The sequence below is a fragment of the Canis lupus genome, chromosome 9 (assembly GCF_003254725.2).
Source record: "Canis lupus dingo isolate Sandy chromosome 9, ASM325472v2, whole genome shotgun sequence".
NCBI lineage: Eukaryota > Metazoa > Chordata > Mammalia > Carnivora > Canidae > Canis > Canis lupus.
This window is the reverse complement of record NC_064251.1, coordinates 20,021,127-20,042,304: the sequence shown is the minus strand read 5'-3', so window position 1 is coordinate 20,042,304 and position 21,178 is coordinate 20,021,127. Positions and strand designations below refer to the sequence as shown.

Below are 21,178 nucleotides of genomic sequence, written 5' to 3'. Positions count from 1 at the left end.
CACAATGGGCTCCATACTCATTGGGGTGTCTGCAGACTGTCTCCCTCTGCCCCTCCCACCAACTCATGCTCACTCTCTCTAAAATGGGTATGTCTTTTTAAAAATAAAATAACTTTATTAGGATTTAAAGGGAAGAAAGCAAATATACAGAAAACAAAAGGGGAAACTGTTGGAGATCAAACACAATGGACATTTATTGGGAGGGACAGACATACCACCTTCCTTAAAGAAAGAGAAGTTAAGAAAGACTATATTTAAAAAAAAAAAAAAAGACTATATTTGTTGGCCATTAAGGTACTCAAAGAAGGGGCACCTGGGTAGCTCAGTCAGTTAAGCGGCTGACTTCAGCTCAGGTCAGGATTCCAGGGTCCTGGGATCGATCCCCGCATTAGGCTCCCTGCTCTGTGGGAGCCTGCTTCTCCCTCTCCCTCTGCCTGTCACTCCCCCTGCTTGTGTCAAATTAAAATTTGACAAATTAAAAAAAAAAAAAATCTCCCCTCCCTCCCGAAAAAGGTGCTCAAAGAAATATGAAACTTAGCTTCTTTCTTTAACCAGAAGCAGCGGGCAGCCCTGATGGCTCAGCGGTTTAGCGCCGCCTTCAGCCCAGGGTGTGATCCTGGAGACCCAAAATCGAGTCCCATTTCGGGATGGAGTCCCATGTCAGGCTCCTGCATGGAGCCTGTCTCTGCCTCTCTCTCTCTCTCTCAATCTCTCTCTGATGAATAAATGAAATCTTAAAACAAAAAAAAAAAAAGCAGCAAGCAGTTCCTGGTTTTCCCTGAACCAGATCACTTAAAAGCAAATCTTTTTCCTAGAGCAACAATGTTCAATTACAGATCCATGCTCCTAATGAAGGCTTATATATCAGTAAATTGTTAAGTGTACCTAACAATGTCATAAACACAAATGTGTAAGTCAAAGTGTTTGCTTTAAAAGAATAAACAAATATGGGTGTGCCTGGCTGGCTCAGTCAGAAGAGCATGACTCTTGATCTCGGGGTCATGAACTCAAGTCCCACCCACATGCGGTACAGAGATTACTTAAAAAAATTTGTAAAAGATTAAATGAATATACAATAAAAATTAGAGGGTCCCTCTGTGCTATAGAACATATATAGGAACTGAGGGATCTGGGTGGCTCAGTGGGACATCCAACTTTTGATTTCTGCTCAGGTCATGATTTCAGGGTTGTAAGCCTACTTAAGGTTCCCTCTCTTCCTCTCCCTCTGCCCCTTCTCACCCCCCCATCCCCCGCTCTTAAAAACAAAAAGCGGGGATCCATGGGTGGCTCAGCAGTTTAGCACCTGCCTTTGGGCCAGGGCGTGGTCCTGGAGTCCCAGGATTCGGTCCCATGTTGGGTTCCTGGCATGGAGCCTGCTTCTCCCTCTACCTGTGTCTCTGACTCTCTCTCGCTCTCTCTCTCTCTCTCGAATATATAATTAAAAGAAAAAAAAATCTTAAAAAAAAGCCCAGCAACACATATGGGTACTTAACACAAATTGAAAAATTTTTGAAATTAGACCTAAAATTAATGTCAATAACAACATTAACTAAATTTCTGCCCTTAAAAAGTTTTATTTTTATTTATTTATTTATTTTTTTTTAACAAACTCTCACAGCCAAGAAGAGTCTAAAGAGACATGACAACTAAATGTAATGTGGTATCTTGTGTAGGACCCTGGAACAGAAAAGGTCATGAGGGGAGTACTAAGGATACAGGTATGGACTTGAATTGATACTGTATCAGTGTTGGTCCATTAGTATGGTAACATATGTGCACACACTAATATAAGATGTTAATGAGAGAAATTTGGTGCATATCTATGGGAGCTCTTACTATCTTAGTAATCTTTCTATAAATCTAAAACTGTTCTAAAATAAAAGGTTTATTTAAAACAAAGTTTTCAGCGGCACCTGAGTAGCTCAGTAGTTTAACGTCTGCATTTGGCTCAGGTCGTGATCCTGGGGTCCTGGTATCAAGTCCTACATCGGGCTCCTTGCAGGGAGCCTGCTTCTCCACCTCTCTCTGTGTATCTCTCATCATGAATAAATAAATCAAATCTTAAAAAAAAAAAAAAAAAACAGTCAGCCACTTAAGTGACTGCGCCATCCAGGTGCCTAAGGGCGGGGGTGGGGGGGTGGAATATGAATGAATCTTAACCAGTCTCTAAGCCCAGCACAGAGCCCCAGGCAGGGCTCAATCCCCCAACCCTGAGATCATGACCTGAGCTGAAATCAAGAGTCAAACACTTAACTGAGCCATCCATGTGCCCCTTAATCATCTCTATTTCACAAATAAGAAAACTGACACACAGATTGTCCCAAATTCACAAAGGCTTCTGATTCTTTGGGTGGTCGTAGGGGAGGTGGAAGGAATGGGGCGTATGGTAGGAATAAATGTAATTTTTAAAATTTTTTTTAAATTTTTATTTATTTATGATAGTCACAGAGAGAGAGAGGCGCAGAGACACAGGCAGAGGGAGAAGCAGGCTCCATGCACCGGGAGCCCGACGTGGGACTCGATCCCAGGTCTCCAGGATCGCGCCCTGGGCCAAAGGCAGGCGCCAAACCGCTGCGCCACCCAGGGATCCCAATAAATGTAATTTTTTAAAAGATTTTATTTATTCATGAGAGACACACGCAAAGAGAGAGAGAGAGAGAGAAGTAGAGACACAGGCAGAGGAGAAATAGGCTCCATGCAGGGAGCCTGAAGTGGGACTCGATCCCAGGTCTCCAGGATCACCCCCTGGGCTGAAGGTGGCACTAAACCACTGAGCCACCCAGGCTGCCCAATAAATATAATTTTATTTGAGTATAGTTGAAACAGTGTTACATCAGTTTCAGGCATGTAACTTAGCAATGTGGGGCTTGATTCTTAGTCCAATGTTTCCACCATAGTTTTATTCTATATGAAACTTAAAGATTAAAAAATAATAATAATAACCTTGACCATAACTCTGAAACAACAGCCATATGGAAAACAGGGTTAGGGACGCCTGGGTGGTTCAGTGGTTGAGCCTGTGCCTTTTGCTCAGGGCGTGATCCCAGAGTTCCAGATCGAGTCCCACATCGGGCTTCCTGCATGGAGCCTGATTCTCCCTTTGCCTGTGTCTCTGTCTCTCTCTCTGTGTCTCTCAAGAATAAACAAATAAAATCTTAAAAATAAAATAAAATAAAATAATAATCAAATCAAATCAAATCAAATCAAATCTTAAAAAAAGAAGGGAGGGGGACGGATGCCTAGGTGGCTCAGTGGTTGAGTGTCTGCCTTTGACTCAGGGCGTGATCCCAGAGTTCCGGAATCAAGTCCCACATCGGGCTTTCTGCATGGAGACTGCTTCTCCCTCTGCCTATGTCTCTGCCTCTCCGTGTCTCTCATGAATGAATTAAAAAAAAAAAAAAAACTTAAAAATTTTTTAAAAAATCATTCCTTAATTTAAGAAAAAGGAAAACAGAGTTAGTCAAAACCTAGTTATCACAAAAGATATGGAAAGACTAAGGAAATATTACAGATTAGAGGAGATAAAGAAAAATAACTACATGCAATCAATTTAGAATCCTGGGTGGGACACTGGAATAGAAAAAAAACATTAGGGGATCCCTGGGTAGCGCAGCGGTTTGGCGCCTGCCTTTGGCCCAGGGCGCGATCCTGGAGACCCGGGATCGAATCCCACGTCGGGCTCCCGGTGCATGGAGCCTGCTTCTCCCTCTGCCTGTGTCTCTGCCTCTCTCTCTCTCTCTGTGACTATCATAAATAAAATAAATAAATAAAAATAAAAAAAGAAAAAAAAAAAAAAGAAAAAAAACATTAGTAGATAAATGTAAAATTCAAATAAGGTCTATGGTTAAATTAACATTATTGTACCAGTACTGGGGCATCTGGGTGGCTTATTCAGTTAAGAGTCCAACTCTTAAAAAAAAAAAAAAAAAAAAAAAGAGTCCAACTCTTGATTTCAGCTCAGGTCATGATCTCAGAGTTGTGGGATCAAGCCCTGCATCCAGCTTTGAGCTAGGCATGGAGCCTGCTTGGGATTCTCTCTCTCCCTTGGAACACCTGGGTGGCTCAACTGGTTAAGTATCCAACTTCTGAGTTCAGCTCAGGTCATGATCTCTGGTGTTAAGAGATCAAGACCCATGTGTTTGAGATTCTCTCTCCCTTTCCCCTTCCTCTCCTGCTCCCATTCTCTCTCCTGAGCACTCTAAGCAAGTAAAAATAAAAAACAAAAGCCTTTTCATTATGGTTTAATCTCCACACATTAGTACTGAGAAAAAAAAAAAATCAAAGTGCCTCTCTCATGAATAAAAATCTTTAAAAAAAAATTCATTCTTTCTAAAAATAGTCAATATGGCATTTGGTTATCTGAAGGCTTCAAGAGAGATCTTAAGTATTTTTTTCTGCTTCACTCTGCTTTCGAAATTTCATTTATTTTTTTTAAGATTTTTATTTATTTATTGAGACACAGAGAGAGGCAGAGACACAGGCAGAGGGAGAAGCAGGCACCACGCAGGAAGCCGGACGTGGGACTCAATGCCGGGTCTCCAGGATCAGGCCTTGGGCTGCAGGCAGCGCTAAATCACTGCGCCACCAGGGCTGCCCCAAAATTTCATTTAGATCTCTCAAATCCCATTAGATCCAGGAGGATCACATAATGTATCATACAAACCAGGGTACTTTGAGAGTTAAAGGCAGTACTAACAGTAAACATGCTAGGAAATGCTAGGCATAAAGTATAACATATGGTCATCCTAGTGAAAATTCACAGATCCTATGTTAGAGTATTCCTAAAATTTAGTTTTAATGACTGCTTGAAACACTTATTCCATTGCCTAAATTAACTCTTCCTGTCTACAAACTATCTGCTTTCAGAGTTGAAATATAGTTTTTTTTTCTTTAATTTTTATTTATTTATTTATGATAGTCACAGAGAGAGAGAGAGAGAGAGAGAGAGAGAGAGAGAGAGAGGCAGAGACACAGGCAGAGGGAGAAGCAGGCTCCATGCACCGGGAGCCCGATGTGGGATTTGATCCCGGGTCTCCAGGATCGCGCCCTGGGCCAAAGGCAGGCGCTAAACCGCTGCGCCACCCAGGGATCCCCTCAGAGTTGAAATATAGTTTTTCATTTATGCTACTCAGAAATATAAGTTGAAAAGGATCAAACTAGAAGCAATTTCACTATTCAAAAAAAATTATTTTAAAACATACACCCAACAGACTTTTCTCAACTGCCTCTCTCAACAAAAGCTTCAATTTGTGGCAGGTCTAATTATAAATGAATAGAGAACCTGGCTGACCTGCATGTCATTAAAATACACAGTAGCTCTTGTTCCTTATAGGTCAAGGATTCTGCTTCCAAGCACAGGACAAATGTGGAAACTTCTCTATTATAAATTTAGCTGTGATGATCATTTCAATATAAATAGAGACAGAGACTGCCCTAAATTTATCCATATAAGTGGAATGTTGTTATTTGCTAACCAGTGATGATTTTGGAATTTATACAATCCCACGTGTGTACCTTTTCCAGTGGTTAACTATATGATAATTAATAGGGAAAATTAAAACTAGAGAAGAGGATAAGTTATCGGGACAATTCTTAAAGATCACAACCAAACAGACCATAATCTCAAATAGCAAAACACAATATTCAAGACCCTAAAGAGGTGATATTCTCCTCTATCTTCCTATGACTATTAAAGTTTAACACAAGTCCCCCCAAAATAATGAAAAAAATATTACTCATAGTCAAAGTCACAGATCCAAGATCTCTGATCAACAGTCAAATCCATTATTTAACAAAAGGATTATATACACTAAAGTTTTAAATCCTTTCTAATTTTTCCCATTTATTTTATTTTTTTTTTAAGACTTTATTTATTCATGAGAGGCACACAGAGAGAGAGGCAAAGACACAGGCAGAGGGAGAAGCAGGCTCCATGCAGGGAGCCCAACGTGGGACTCAATCCTGGGACTCCAGGATCACACCCTGAGCCAAAGGCAGATGCTTAACCGCTCAACCACCCAGGGATCCTTGTATTTTTCCCATCTAAACTAGGTATGAGCCAAGGTTAAAATAGTTTTATCATTGGCAATATTGTACCACTCATACTAGCCCTATCTTTTAGCACCTGGCTCTGGTTATTAGGCTGCATATTATGGACATTCCTATCTCTCTGGTTCAAATCTCTCCAACCAACATTTATCTTTTATACTATACTTATATTATCCCCTTAGAGACTGTCTAATGTCACTATCGGGATATATTGATCATTGCCCTACCTGACAAATAACAAGCATGTTTATAATTTGGACTTTCTAAATTCAAAACATGTAATGAAGCTGATTTTACCTGCAACAGACCAAAAAAAAAAAAAGTAGGTTTAACAAACAGAGTCATACAGGATAGCTTCATATTCCATCTGTGGACAAAACTAGTCCTCCTCTGTCACCAAATAAATAAGAGACTTTCATTTTCATCTCTGTCCCCCTCCCTCTACTCATTTCAAATAAACTAATTCTAGTATTATCCTAAACAATTTAGAAAGAAAATGTCTCAGGAGGAAAAACTCTATCCAGAAAGAAATGAACATTCTAGGGGATTATTGTCTCATTTTATTAGTATACTTAAAATTTATTTCCACTTAGAAAGTGGACAGGAACATTAATGTGGTCAATTCCTCAAAAACCCCAATTCTTCACTTTTGTTTTCAGAATCATATGGTCTGATTTACAATGACTTCTGGTATACTATTATTATAAAAACCAAAGATCTCTGAAGTCAGAGACACCAGAAATCTGATCATAACCATTTGGTAGCCGTAAAACCTTAGGCAAATTACCAAAACTGTCCAGGCCTGGGCCTGTTTCCTCAACTGTAACATCCAGATTATTACACTATAGCATTACTGCATTACTGTTTAAAGAGGTACAAAATAATTATTTTAAAGCACTGTTGACACCAGGAGAAAAATTCTTTATTAAATTTAATTCTATGTAAATTGGCAGGAAAGAGAATTGGCTAGCCATCTCAGCAAATAACTAAGAACTTGAAAACATATTACACTAGGTCAAGGGTATGAGCATATCACATACTAGTCTAAAAATACAGGCACACCTGTTTGACATATCAAATTTTCTAGATAATTTGAACAAGAAAGAACTGGTTTTCAATAAAAGCCATACACTGAAAAATTAGCAACTTGTAGGTGACTGGATGGCTGGGTCGGTTAAGCATCTGACTCTTGATGTCAGCTTAGGTCATGATCTCAAGGTTGTAAGTTTGAACCCATAGGGCTCTGTGCTCAGTGTGGAGTCTGCTTGGGATTCTCTCTTTCCCTCTGCCCCTCCCCTTGCTAGCTCTCTAAATAAATAAATAAAATCTTAAAAAAAATTCATCTGGGACCCATAGTAATATATATTATTTCTTTTACCACTGGCTGGTCTGATAGATCTCTATCCAAAAGTGTGACAAAACTTCTGTACTAGTTCAGAGAAAAACAAGTGTATGTACAGTATTTCACACAAAAGTACAACTAAAAACTGATTGCTGTAATTACATACAGTATATAATAAAGTGAAGTTATAACTGGCCATAGTACAGCCTCCATTTATGAAGTGTCCCTTAACTGACTTTATAAAATATCACAGAAAGTAATAGTTCAACCTAGATATCCACAGTACAATAGGAAGCTGAGTCCCCAAGTCTACATTCTTCCCAGGCTCTACTAAGTCTCTCCTTACATATCTGACTTAACCATTAATTCAAATATCTGAGCAACTTCTAGGTGCTAGACCTTGGTTCGATGCTAGAAAAATAAAACAAGACTCCACATTCAAGCAGTTCTAAGTCCAGTACAATGAGATAAATCACAAGGAATTACACAGGAGAGGTAAAACAAAAAAACAAAAAACTACAGTGCTTAAAGGCTGAGACTGGTCCAAACTATCTGAAAGCTACCTCTTCAACTTGCTAGCTGTGTGATCTGGCTAAGTTTTTCATTGTAAAATGGGGATAATAAAACCTGCCTTACTGGGAGATTACATGAAATAATGGTGCACACAACAAAGAATAAGCACTCTATACTGTTAGCTGCTACTATTACCAGTAAAAGTGTTATTACTGAATGAAATGACCATAGTGCTGTGGGAACACAGAAAATGAAGTAACTCTACCTAGGAAGACGTCTGAGGTGACACCAAAACAGAGTTGAAGAACGTAAGTACATTAGTAGGAATTCCAAATAGGTAAGAACATATGCAAAAACAAAATAATAAAAGAGCCTAGTGGGGCACCCAGGTGGTTTAGTTATGTGTCTGCCTTCAACTCAGGTCATGATCTCAAGGTCCTGGGATTGAGCCTGGCATCAGGCTCCCTGCTCGCTGAAAATCTGCTTCTCCCTCTCCCTCTCCCCCTCATTTTCTCTCAAATAAGATCTAAAACAACAACAACAACAATATTTTTTTTTTTAAATAAGAAAAGAGCCTAGCATATCCAGGTAACAATAGAAAACTGATGGATGGCAGGACAACAAAGGGAAAAGAAAAGATACATACCGGTTGCAACAGGACCAGATGCTCAAGAGTCTTTAAGATTTTAATTAAATAATCTCTATGCCCAACGTGGGGCTTAAATTCACAATCCCAAGATCAAGAGTCACATACTCCATTGACTGAGCTAGCCAGGTGCCCTGTCCAGATGCTCGAGTCTTTTTTTTTTTTTTTTTTTTAACCTGGATGGCTCAGGGGTTGGGCGTCTGTCTGCCTTGGTTCAGGGCAAGATCCCGAAGTCTCAGGATCGAAACCGAATCAGGCTCCCTGTATACAGCCTGCTTCTCCCCTGCCTGTGTCTCTGCCTCTCTCTATCTTTCATGAATAAATACATAAAATCTTTAAAAATAAAAAAAATTATGCATTTATTGGGGGGTGCACTTGAGCATGGGGGAAGAGCCAAGGACAAGTGCTTGATCCATGGCCCCAGGATCATGACCGGAGGAGCCAAGGGCAGACACTTAATTCACTAAGCCACCCAAGCACCCCTCCAGATGCTCGAGAGTCTTAAAAGCCAAGTTAGTGAGTTTGAATCTGATACTTAAGAAAATCAAGAACAGGAAAAGTCCTTAGGAGTGTTCAAGGTTCAAATCTGAGTTTTCTAACTGTGGCCTCAATTTCTCTGATTTTCATTTTTCTCACCTGTAAAAGGAGGGATACCACCAACTGGTTTGGAAGTTATTTCGATTAGGTATATATCTCCAAAATACCTTGGCATAGGGTCACAAATGTAATACATACCCAACAAACAGTAGCTGATAGTATCATCACTAGATATCACAGCAATCAAATTCTGATGCTGCCATAGTCAAGGGTAAGTTTATAGTACCCTAATTTGACAATATCCAGTAGAAGTACCATCCTCCTCTCCCATCTACTTTTTTTTACTGAAACAAATGAACAAAATGCATTGATTTTACCTTGTTTCTTATCCTTTATGATGACATGCTAACACATGGGCATTCAATAAATGTTTGGAAAATGGAATTGTCTGGTAAACCTACATATAGTGAAAAGGCCAGCAAGAAGCCATAAATAACCAAGTGAGTTTATAAAACCAAAATTTTATCAGAAAAAAAATTTATTTATTTGTTCAAGAGAGACAGAGAGGCAGAGACATGGGCAGAGGGAGAAGCAGGCTCCCATGGGGAGCCTGACGCGGACTCGATCCCAGGAACCGGAATCACAACCTGAGCTGAAGGCAGACACTCAACCGCTGAGCCACCCAAATGTCCCAGAAAAAAAAAACAAAAAAAAAAAACGATAAACAGGGATCCCTGGGTGGCGCAGCGGTTTAGCGCCTGCCTTTGGCCCAGGGCGCGATCCTGGAGACCCGGTATCCAATCCCAAGTCGGGCTCCCGGTGCATGGAGCCTGCTTCTCCCTCTGCCTATGTCTCTGCCTCTCTCTCTCTTTCTCTCTCTCTCTCTCTCTGGGATGACTATAATAAATAAATAAAAATTTTTTAAAAAAAACGATAAACATATCTAACATTTCCTACTAGTTAGCTAATTGTTAGAAAATGCTGTCACGTATTAAAAGGAAATGGTGCTTTGCATACCGTAGGCCATACCAACACTCATCTCCAGAAGAGGCCAATCTATATACCACAGCAAAAAAGAACACCAGAAAACAGGGACGCCTGGGTGGCTCAGCAGTTGAGCATCTGCCTTTGGCTCAGGGCATGATCCCGAAGTTCCAGGATGGAGTCCCCCATCAGGCTCCCTGAATGGAGCCTGCTTCTCTCTGCCTGTCTGCCTCTCTCTTTGTGTCTATCATGAATAAATAAATAAAATCTTAAAAAAAAAAAAACCACTAGAAAACAAAACAAAAATCAGAGACAAAGTTCAAAATCCTGCTCTGTATTAGGCAAAATACTTGATTTATATGGGTCTCAGTTTCATCACCTCTAAAATAGAGTTCCCACTTAACTCATTGAGTTACTGGAAGAATTAGACAAGAATGTATACAAGGGCACTTACTAAAATAAACCATGACAGTATACAACTATACAATACTACCATTCTTATATCTGGTTAATTTTTTTTTTTTAGGTTAGATGATTTTATAACACTCTGCTTAGTTTCCTAACTTCCTTTCCTATGATCTTGTCCTCCATCCTACTTTAGCCATTTTACTCTCATAGTCATTACCAATAATCTCAATCCTTCCATTACCTCTATTTCAAACACTGTGCTCTCCCAATCACAACAGCTGGTTCCCTCTAGCACCTCCCCTCCAATAATTGTTTTTAATTGAAGTGTAGTTAACAATGTTATTAGTTTCAAGTGTACAATATAATGATTCAACAAGTCTACACATTACTCAGTGCTCATCACAGTAAGTACACTCTTAATCTTTTTTATATTTTTCCCATCTCCCACCCACCTCCCATCATTCCAATTCTTTTTTTTTCCATCATTCCAATTCTTAAACCCCATCAGAGCCTACAATCCATTGATCTAACTTTTCCCTCCACCCCTTATCCCCACCACTAAGCTTAAAATCACAGTCCACTGTTACAATCTACCCTCTTGCCCCCACTCACATTAACTCTGATTAATGGGAACTGGTTATCACAGCTTTAACTGTATGTATAGCACATCTAACAATTGTATCTGAATTCATCTTCCAATAAGAAAAATTGTTTTGATGTCTATCTCCTGTTTTTTTTTTAATTTTTTTATTTACTTATTTATGATAGAGAGAGAGAGAGAGATAGAGAGAGAGGCAGAGACACAGGCAGAGGGAGAAACAGGCTCCATGCACCGGGAGCCCAATGTGGGATTTGATCCCGGGTCTCCAGGATCGCGCCCTGGGCCAAAGGCAGGCGCCAAACCGCTGCGCCACCCAGGGATCCCTATCTCCTGTTTAAACACCTTACTTAAATAGCTAGGACAGGGGCACCTGGGTGGCTTAGTTTTAAGCATCTGCCTTCAGCTCAGGTCAGGATCCCAGGCTCCTGCTCAGTGGGGAGGGAGTCTGCTTTTCCCTCTCCCTCCGCACCCCCCCCATGCTTTTTTTGGGGGGGGCGCTCTCACTCTCTCTGTCAAATAAAATTTCTAAAAATAAATAAAACTAAATTTAAAAAATAGCTAGAACAATTCTTGTTCCACTTCCATACTTTTGCCCTGCCTATTTTCTCCCAGCTGAATGCCTCCCATTCTTTTCCTTGCAAAGATGCAATCCTATCTTACAAGATCCAGCTTAAATGCTAATTTCTTCATAAAGGTATGCCCCAACCATTCCATTTGAAGGGTTCTCTCACTTACTTTGAATTTTGCATTTACTGACTATACTATTCATCTGTTAATCATGCTGAAAAATCAGTGATGAATTTAAGTTGAATATTAAGTATGAATAATAAGTATTGTTACTTTTGTTATCTCTCAAACTATAACAAAACAAAAGCTCCTTGAAAAACACTTTTAAAAAATATTTTATTAAAAAAAATAATAAAAATAAAATAAAATAAAATAAAATAAAAATATTTTATTTATTTATTCATGAGACACATGCACACACACAGGCACAGACACAGGCAGAGGGAGAAGCAGGTTCCATGCAGGGAGCCTGACATGGGATCCCGGGTCTCCAGGATCACACCATGGGCTGAAGGCGGCGCTAAACCGCTGAGCCACCCAGGCTGCCCGAAAAACAATTCTTAACCAAGTTTCCTTCACAAACATATACATATTTCTTAGTACAACCACCATTCAAATATTATTTTAACAATCTTTTAAAAAATAAGTTCATCTATTAGAAAATACCCTGAAGGTGGGCAGCCCTGGTGGCGCAGCGGTTTAGCGCCGCCTGCAGCCAAGGGTGTGATCCTGGAGACCCGGAATTGAGTCCCACATCAGGCTCCTAGCATGGAGCCTACTTCTCCCTCTGCCTGTGTCTCTGCCCCCCCCCCTTCTCATGAATAAATAAATAAATAATTCTTTAAAAAAAAAGAAAAGAAAATACTCTGAAGGTAATCTCTTGTTGGAGATACCCTAAAGTAGTTATTAAACCAATTAAATTTTCAAGCATTTTGCTCCTTCTTTTAAGATACCTCATAATTTTACTTATAGCTTTACTAATAGCAACAAGGGAAATTACTGACACTACAACATATAATCCACAAGCATCAGCGTTAGCTTCTTGTATAGTCAAGATCTAAAATATTAATTTTTAATCAGTACTATTTACAAAAAAGGGCGAAAAAGTAAGCTACTCCTCCCTCTCAACACTGGAAAATGTTACCTGAACCTTAAGAAAGTACTGACTTTTTCAACGATCATTGTTTAAAATAATATCATGAAATACAAACATGATCAATGACTTTTTTCTATTACAACTTCAAATCTGAAGACCTGTTTTGTACTTCAATTCTATGAAACAGATAAATTGAAATTCCTCTTTGAAATCAATGTCACTGCCAGAGTGAGAAGGATTATGACAAATAATTGACAGTAATTATGACAAATAATGAGATGAGACCAAATTAATATTACAAAGATACCTTCTGGTTGTTTAAGTGACACAACTCAAGATTTATCTTACTCCAACACTGTTGGTAAAAATAAAGTAACAGGAAACTACTATTCTGGCCCTTTCTTACTATCTATGGCACTTACTAAAATATTATGTTATTAACCTACGCACAATGCTAAAGCAACTTTGGCTATTTTTTCTTCCATAAATTCCTATATTATGTCTAATAAACTAAATGCATTTGTTAAGTCCTAAACAAATCATTTAGTATAAGCATGACAATATGATACATTCTTTCAGCTAGATATATTTAAATTTTTGCACTAATACAATGCATTAAGCACATTTGGTTAGACTTCCACAGTTAAATGGACAATTCACTTTTTATAACTGGAAAATCATTACAACATCTTCTGGTGTTCACTGCAATATCAAATCAATGACTCCTTTCAGTATTTGTGGTGGTCATTTGTAATTCCTTTGGTAATTAACCATGAGTCAGCTCTCAATGCTAAATGGAGATGCTAATATGAAAAGAAATTTAATGCCAGACATACAAGCAAAACCAAACTGTTTCAGGGAAGGAATTTTAATAGATTCAAGAACTGGATGTCTACCTCAAGCTGGGACCCATTTTCATTAATAAAATATTAGAAACTTATTAAATCACAAGAAAAAAAGATGAAATCTCTACATGAGTTTCAGATCCATAATTCAAGATCTCATGAACTCCTATTCCTTTTCAGAAAATGATTTTTTTTTCTTTAAGCAGACTCCACAATGTGGGGCTCGAACTCATGACCCTGAGATCGAATCACATACTACACTAAGCCAGCCAAGTGTCACAGAAAATGAACATCTTGTCCACAAGAAAGCACTGTCCTTTTTTCATTTTATCATGTACTCAAATAGATGGAAATTATATGGAAATATATCTCGGCTATGAAGCAGCAGAATCAGTATAGCTAATTATATGTGTCTAAAAAAATTTTAAGTCACAAATTTTATTTTATTTTTAAAGATTTTATTTATTTATTCATGAGAGACACACAGAGAAAGGCAGAGACACAGGCAGAGGGAGAAGCAGGCTCCCTGCGAGAAGCCCGATGTGGGACTTGATCCAAGGACCCCGGCGATCACGCCCCCCTGATCCAAAGGCAGATGGCTCAACCGCTGAGCCACCCAGGTGCCCACTAAGTCACAAGTTTTAGTTCTAGTTATATAATTTATTATGAAGACCTACAAAAATGTGAAAAATGAAACCCTCTGTAGTACTCTGAGAATTGTGTGATATGTATAGAAAAAATAGAATGATTTCAATAGGGATACCTATTTTTCTATAATGCTGATGGCACCAGAACAGCCCCATAAATAATCAGCCTGAGTATATTTGTCTAGATCTGCTTCTTCTTGGTCTCAATGCCTACTTTGAAAACAAATAAGCATACAATCACATGAAGCCCTGTGATCACAATTCTTGCCAACCCCATTCTCCCTCCAATGCATCTTATGCCTTTCTCCGTGATGTTATTCCTTGAAATATCCCTTTGTAAGTACTTTTGCCTTGAATATATATATATTTTTTAATTTTTATTTATTTATGATAGTCAGAGAGAGAGAGAGAGAGAGGCAGAGACACAGGCAGAGGGAGAAGCAGGCTCCATGCACCGGGAGCCCGACGTGGGATTCGATCCCGGGTCTCCAGGATCGCGCCCTGGGCCAAAGGCAGGCGCCAAACCGCTGTGCCACCCAGGGATCCCGAATATATACTCTTTATCCTTCAAATCACCATCAGAACTTTCCCTAATGCTGACCTTACATAGTAATTCTTGAACACCTGAAAATATACTAATAATTTTCCATCTGCTAATAATCATGCTGATTTATCATCAGTATTTTGAGATCAATACAGCCTTGGTTTCAATCCTTCCCACTTATCATAATATGTATGGGAAAGGGAGTAGTAATGATTTTGCATAAGTTTCAGTATCCCAAGCAAAGCACACATTGATTGTCAGTAAGTGGCCATCTCTTCCAGATGATGGAAGACTCAGGAAACAGGGATTAGAACTCTTGCCCATATGTCATCTCCAACAAGTCTGCATTAGAAAGCCAACTTTATTACAAGATACCACACAGAAAATATATGAGCACGCTTCTGTGACCTAAGTATTTTAAAACTACAGCCTTCTCATTTAATGGCCTCAACTAAAAATCATCTGAAGGTCGCATCCTGGTATCATATATGAAACACTAAGAAGAATCTTTCAAACACAGTATATAAAAATAATACGTGAGGGCAGCCCCAGTAGCCCAGCGGTTTAGCGCCGCCTTTAGCCCAGGGCATCATCCTTGAGACCCGGGATCGAGTCCTACTTCAGGCTCCCTGCATGGAGCCTGCTTCTCCCTATGCCTGTGTCTGTCTGTCTCTCATCAATAAATAAATTTTTTTAAATCTTTAAAAAAAATACATGACATTACTATTTACCATTATGCTTACATAGATTATAGAAAATCGGGATCCCTGGGTGGCGCAGCGGTTTGGCGCCTGCCTTTGGCCCAGGGCGCGATCCTGGAGACCCGGGATCGAATCCCACGTCGGGCTCCCGGTGCATGGAGCCTGCTTCTCCCTCTGCTTGTGTCTCTGCCTCTCTCTCTCTCTCTGTGACTATCATGAATAAATAAATAAAATCTTTAAAAAAAAAAAAAAAAAAAGGTTATAGAAAATCCTTGAGTAATTTTATTTTTATTATGAATTTTAAGATGTTTGCTTCTGATTTTATTACTCATTTCTTAAATTTTTTAATTTTTATTTTTTTTAAAGATTTTATTTATTCATGACAGACACAGAAAGACAGAGACATAGGCAGAGGGAGGAGCAGGCTCCCCACGGGGACCCCAATGCAGGACTCAATCCTAGGATCAGGGATCCCTGGGTGGCGCAGCGGTTTGGCGCCTGCCTTTGGCCCAGGGCGTGATCCTGGAGACCCAGGATCGAATCCCATGTCGGGCTCCCGGTGCATGGGGCCTGCTTCTCCCTCTGCCTGTGTCTCTGCCTCTCTCTCTCTCTGTGACTATCATAAAAAAAAATAAAAAAAAATAAAAAAAATTAAAAATCCTAGGATCACATGACCATAACGTGAGCAGAAGGCAGACTCAACCACTGAGCCACCCAGATGCCCCTGATTCTATTATTCATTGATCTATCATCATAGCTCTTTTTTATTAAAAAGCTAATGCAAAATACATTCAGAACAAGAATGAGTGGCTACTTTAAATCACCAGTCCTCTGCAGAAACACAAACTGAAGAACGAATTTCCTCACAGCATTCAGCAGCATCACCATTAATAGCTGCACAACCACCTTAACACCTTATGGTTGTACATCTCTGTACAAACAAAACTTTCTTTAGGGAACCTGTAATTCAAAGAATTGAACACAGATGTATCTTATACTACGTATTTTCCGTGATACACCTTAATCTGATAAATGTAGGCAGAAGTCCTATCTCATTCAGAAATTGAGGTCAGATTCTTAAAGCAGTAGTCAAAACTTAAAACATTAAAAAAAATACATAAATATATCAGCCTAAACAAAGATTTCCAAAGATTAAAAAAAAATCACTTATGTGGGACACCTGGGTGGCTCAGCGGTTGAGCGCCTGCCTTCAGTCCAGGGCATGATCCTGGAGTCCCAGGATCAAGTCCCACACATCAGGCTCCCTGCATGGAGCCTGCTTCTCTTTCTGCCTATGTCTCTGACTCTCTCTCTCTCATGAATAAATAAATAAATATTTTTTAAAAAATCACACAAAATAATGTCTAAACTAAAATAACAATTAACAATATATCCTCTATAATAGTGTAACTCATCACTGTCAAAAGTCTCCTTATTAAGTCCTTGGGAGACCAACAAGAAACAGTTCTGGACAAAAAAGAACAAAGTAAAAACTAATTGTATAACCTCTCTAAAAGCTCACTTGTTCTTTGTAATCTATAAATTTATCCTCCATATTTGATGACTCAATTACAGTTACATAAAATATGTAATTGCCAGTAGAGATAACAGTCATTAGCACAGGTTCAAGAATCTTAAGGGCCAGGGTGTGATCTAGGCTCTGGTATCTATCAGCTGTATGTACTTGGCTAAGTTTTTTTTTTAACTCTGTGCCTCAGCTGCCTCAATTGAAAATGAGCGTTAATAGTACCTACCTCATAGGGTTATTGTGAAGACTACAATACACATAAAGCCTGTAGAATGGTACCTGTTTATTATTAAAATAAAGCTAAATTATTGCCCTAATAATGATTACTCCTTATATTCCTAAGTGTTTCAGGTAGCATGCCACAATTAATATAGGTATAGGTAGCATGCCACAATAGCATGCTCACTATATTACACAAAACACCTTTAAAACTTCAGGTGTTCACAAATAAGTGAATCCACCTCTGACTCAATACTAAGTTCAAGATACCACAAACTCTCCAAAATTTGCAAGTGATGGTAAGTTGGCAAAGAGTGAAATTTTATAATTACAAATCATCTTGCCAAATTCAAGGCAAAGAAAATGAAGTCATCTAGAACTTACCAGAGAAAATGCACAGAAGAATTTCTAGTGCTGTAAGAAGATCTTTTAAAGCAACAGGATCCATGCACTGTTTGGAAATCTACTCTGGATTTGTTTTCAAGTGTATTCAATGGCTTCAACCTCATTTATCACTTAAAACCTTAAAAGGAGGCCACATTTAATTTTAATAAACCAACCTTAAAATGTTCCAGATATACTATATGCAGGAACATGATATTACATTTCCTCTCCAATAACTTTAAATTGAAGGACATCATTAATGAAAATCAACCTTTATCCTTTTACTAAAACATCCAGAAAAAAAATATGTTAAGTATTTTTAATTTTTAAATTTATTGTAGTTGACTACTTTATTTATAAATGGATGTTTAGAAATGTTAATCGATAATTTACAAAAACTTTAACATCTTATAATTGTCTAAAAAGCTTTCTTTCCAAATACCCTATTTTACCCATAATATTAAGACAGCTGAATTTTAGAAAACCATATTCCTGGCTCACCCAATACTGGCGTCGGTTATTCCAACATACAAGCAGGAAATAAATGTAAAATATACCTACTATCTTCAAAGGACTACCAACCAGATTTCATATAAGCCCAACTAAAGCATCAGAAGAGAAAATCATCTTACTTGAAAAGGCAGAGGCTTTCTCAATTTTTTTCAGGTGACAGCATTCATAATCTGCCAACCAGTTTTCAAATTTTTTCAAGGCCTTGCAAATTCTGTTTAAGTCTGCTGAAATTCTGTGGTTGACAGACATTTTCCCTCAAAACTTAATTGTCCATATTATTTATTTTCAATTCTATTAGGTCACCTTGAAATTCTCTCCTCTGAAAAACACTTGAGGATTTTAGTTAACATGTCTCTTTAAAGATTACCAATAAAGCCCACACATCTTGTAGCCTACTCACGTTTTAGGATGCTCGCTAAAAAGAAAAGAAAAAACAAAAACAATCTCTCAGGGAGCAAATGGCTATAGAGAACTACTTCAACTTCCCTGCACCTGCATTATACTCTTAAGCCGCCGTGAGATTCTGTACTGGGCTGCAGCTATACAGCAGGCGCAGATCACAAGGCTTTTTTCAACAGCCCCCAGATGCCTTACTGCTGCAAAACTTCTCTGTGAGGAGCGTTCTACGCACTGAACTGTTGTTGTTTAACTGCTTTCTTTACGTGTTTATTTACCAACCCCATCTCGGAAAAATTTAACTCCTTCAAACAGCCTTCTGAAACATATCCAGAGTATCCCGTGTGACTGAGAGGAAGATCTGCAGCGGGATAAAAACTTGAGTTGTGATGTTCATCCCCTGACCCAAATTGCTGTTGCCAGGATATGCGGTAGTAATGCAGTGGTTTGAGACTCTGAGGATGCATTTTACTCTAGAATCAGCCAGCCTCTACTAAATCCCTCTTAGTCGCCGAGATTTCTGCAGTAACCATGCTCAACAGGAAGGTATCTTAAACGGGAAGACGAGTTATTGTAATTTAGCCTTTATTTGCTCCTCGATAATGCCTGCCATCACAAGGACACTTTTCCATACAGCGTTTGCAACTAAAGAAAGAAAAAGGGAGCTTCTGGCGCTAATTATCGCACTTCAAAGGTTAGTCCATGATCATTACACTTGTTAAAAATCTTTCGAGGTAGGATTTGGGGCTAAGCTTCCATCGACAACAGTCCTCTAACTTACTCTTTTCCAAGCAAGATGAACGGCCTCATGACAACAGCAACATTTACGCCTAGGGAAATCTCAATGTTCGACCAACCAAGAAGGCGTCTGATAACTCAAGCATCCTTTTCCCATGTGAGGAAATAGACAATGAAAGGGACTTATCGTACTGAGGATAGACGAAGGACGACCCGAAAAAGAGCCTTGCGAGCAAAACCCGGGGGGCTCGGAAGCCCTGGTCTCAGCAACACCAGCCCGAAGCCCTCCCGACCCATCCCTCTTCTCCCCCGGGAGCCCGCCCGGCGCCTCCACAGGCCCGGCGGACCCGAGCGGAGCGCAGTCCCGAGTCTGCGGCCCGGCCAGGCTTCCGAAACCCGCCCCAGCAAAGCCGAAGCCGCAAACCCGGGGGCCGGAGTTTCACAGGTAAGAGAATACGAGCTGAGAGGGGATGCGGCCTCGCCTCAAGCTGGGAGGCCCCTTGAGGAACTGGGAGGCGGGAGAAGAGCAAGCCGGTTCGTAAGCCGGAGCCGAGCTGGGAAGGAAAAGCGCTAGGAGCGGGGGAGGAGGTGGTCCCGGCTCTGCGAGCGCCTTCCCGGATTCTCGGCGACGCCCGTGTTTACCTGAAAGTCTCGATCCTCGTTGAAGCGGGAGAAGCGGTCCGCCATTTTGCCGCCTTCACTCCTCTCAGGACGACGCTCTCCGGTTCGCTCCTTCCCTCCCGCGACACCCGCCCCCTCGCTCCCCTCCCCAGTTCCCCGCCTCCTCCCACGCCCACCCAGCGCGCGCAGGCGAGGGAGGGAGGAAGCGAGAAAGCGCGTCCAAAAAGGAGCCCCGCCGGCGCAGGCGCCTTTAGGCCCTGGAGGCGGAACCTTTCCTTAAGTCCCCTCTCCGCTCGCGGCCCAGAGCGACCCCGGTGGCCGCGCGTGCGCACTCGTGCCGGGGAGCTGCAAGCGCTTCCGGAGAGAAAGGTCACGGGGCACAATACGCCGGGGTCCGGGTGTTTTCCACCTGCTGCTTTCCCCGGCTACGATCTATTTTCTCGCCCTCTTGTTTCCCTGGGTGTGCAGAAGCCCATCGTCTGCCTTATTCACTAAATACCAATGTAATGTCCGGGTTGGAAGCGCGGATTTTGGAGCGGGACTGCTTCCTTTTCGAATCCCAGTTTGCCCTGGGGATTAAATGGCAAACGAGACGGGGAAAGACCCCTTCGGTCATAGGGCTTACATTCCAGTGGGGGAAAATCAGATACATAGTAAAAATAATCGCGTAATTTTAAATGTTAACGAGGGCTACAAAAAAATAAAACAGTGCGGTGATGAGACCTCTGAGATGACCTTTGGCCTTTGAGGAACAGCAGGCGGCAAGCCCCCCACCCCCACCCCCTACCCTTGCAGCCTTGGAGCAAAGGGAACGTTAGACCCACAGGCCCCTTGACTGCTAAGAGTTGTCATTTCTAAGAGATATGAGAGTAAAGATTTTTCAGGAGACCAAAGGTGATCCAAATCAACTAAAGCTCTCTGGGTTTCAGTTTCCTTTTTATAAAATAAGGAAATCGAGTTTGGTAATCTCAACTGCCCCTGCCCAGGAATGACTGTGGATTATGATTCAGATTTTTCCATCCTATGGTTTTCCTGAGGTCCCCACCCAGCTCCCTTGGCCAAAATACATAAAACACGTGGGAGGGGTATGAGGACTTGCCTGCTTTTGAAAAGAGTAGTTGACAGAAATCATAAAATGGAAAATAGCCCTTACCCTCCCCTGAAAGAGTCCAGTGGAATGTACATTTTTGGAAGAAGGATGTGTATCTCATATTCCTTTGTTACTCTCTGCCTCACCCAACCCCTAGTCTAAGCAGAATACAATTTTAAGCAGTGAAAAGAACTAAGTAGAGGCAGAACA

At 40.3% G+C, this 21,178-nt stretch overlaps 2 protein-coding genes across 6 annotated transcripts in view; one reads left to right on the top strand and one right to left on the bottom strand.

Moving 5' to 3' along the window:
* The window catches only part of GPATCH8 (G-patch domain containing 8), a 117,088-nt gene extending 96,902 nt beyond the window's left edge, over positions 1 to 20,186 (bottom strand). For 2 of the 4 annotated variants that reach the window (XM_035721287.2, XM_035721285.2), the window contains exon 1: positions 19,900 to 19,964. Coding sequence is in view for 1 of the 4 variants with exons in the window: in XM_025440578.3 (XP_025296363.1) it covers positions 19,900 to 19,944 (45 nt within the window). In the remaining 3 variants the exon portion in view is untranslated. Of the gene's footprint in view, positions 1 to 19,899 lie in introns of all 4 variants that reach the window. The other 2 variants (XM_025440578.3, XM_035721284.2) reach the window with 2 other exon arrangements.
* LOC112655444 (uncharacterized) overlaps positions 18,428 to 21,178 on the top strand; it is a 31,947-nt gene continuing 29,196 nt past the window's right edge. For both annotated transcript variants that reach the window (XM_049114003.1, XM_049114004.1), the window contains exon 1: positions 18,428 to 19,702. In XM_049114003.1, coding sequence (XP_048969960.1) covers positions 19,430 to 19,702 — 273 coding nt within the window. In that variant the 5' untranslated portion in view covers positions 18,428 to 19,429. The remainder of the gene's footprint in view (positions 19,703 to 21,178) is intronic.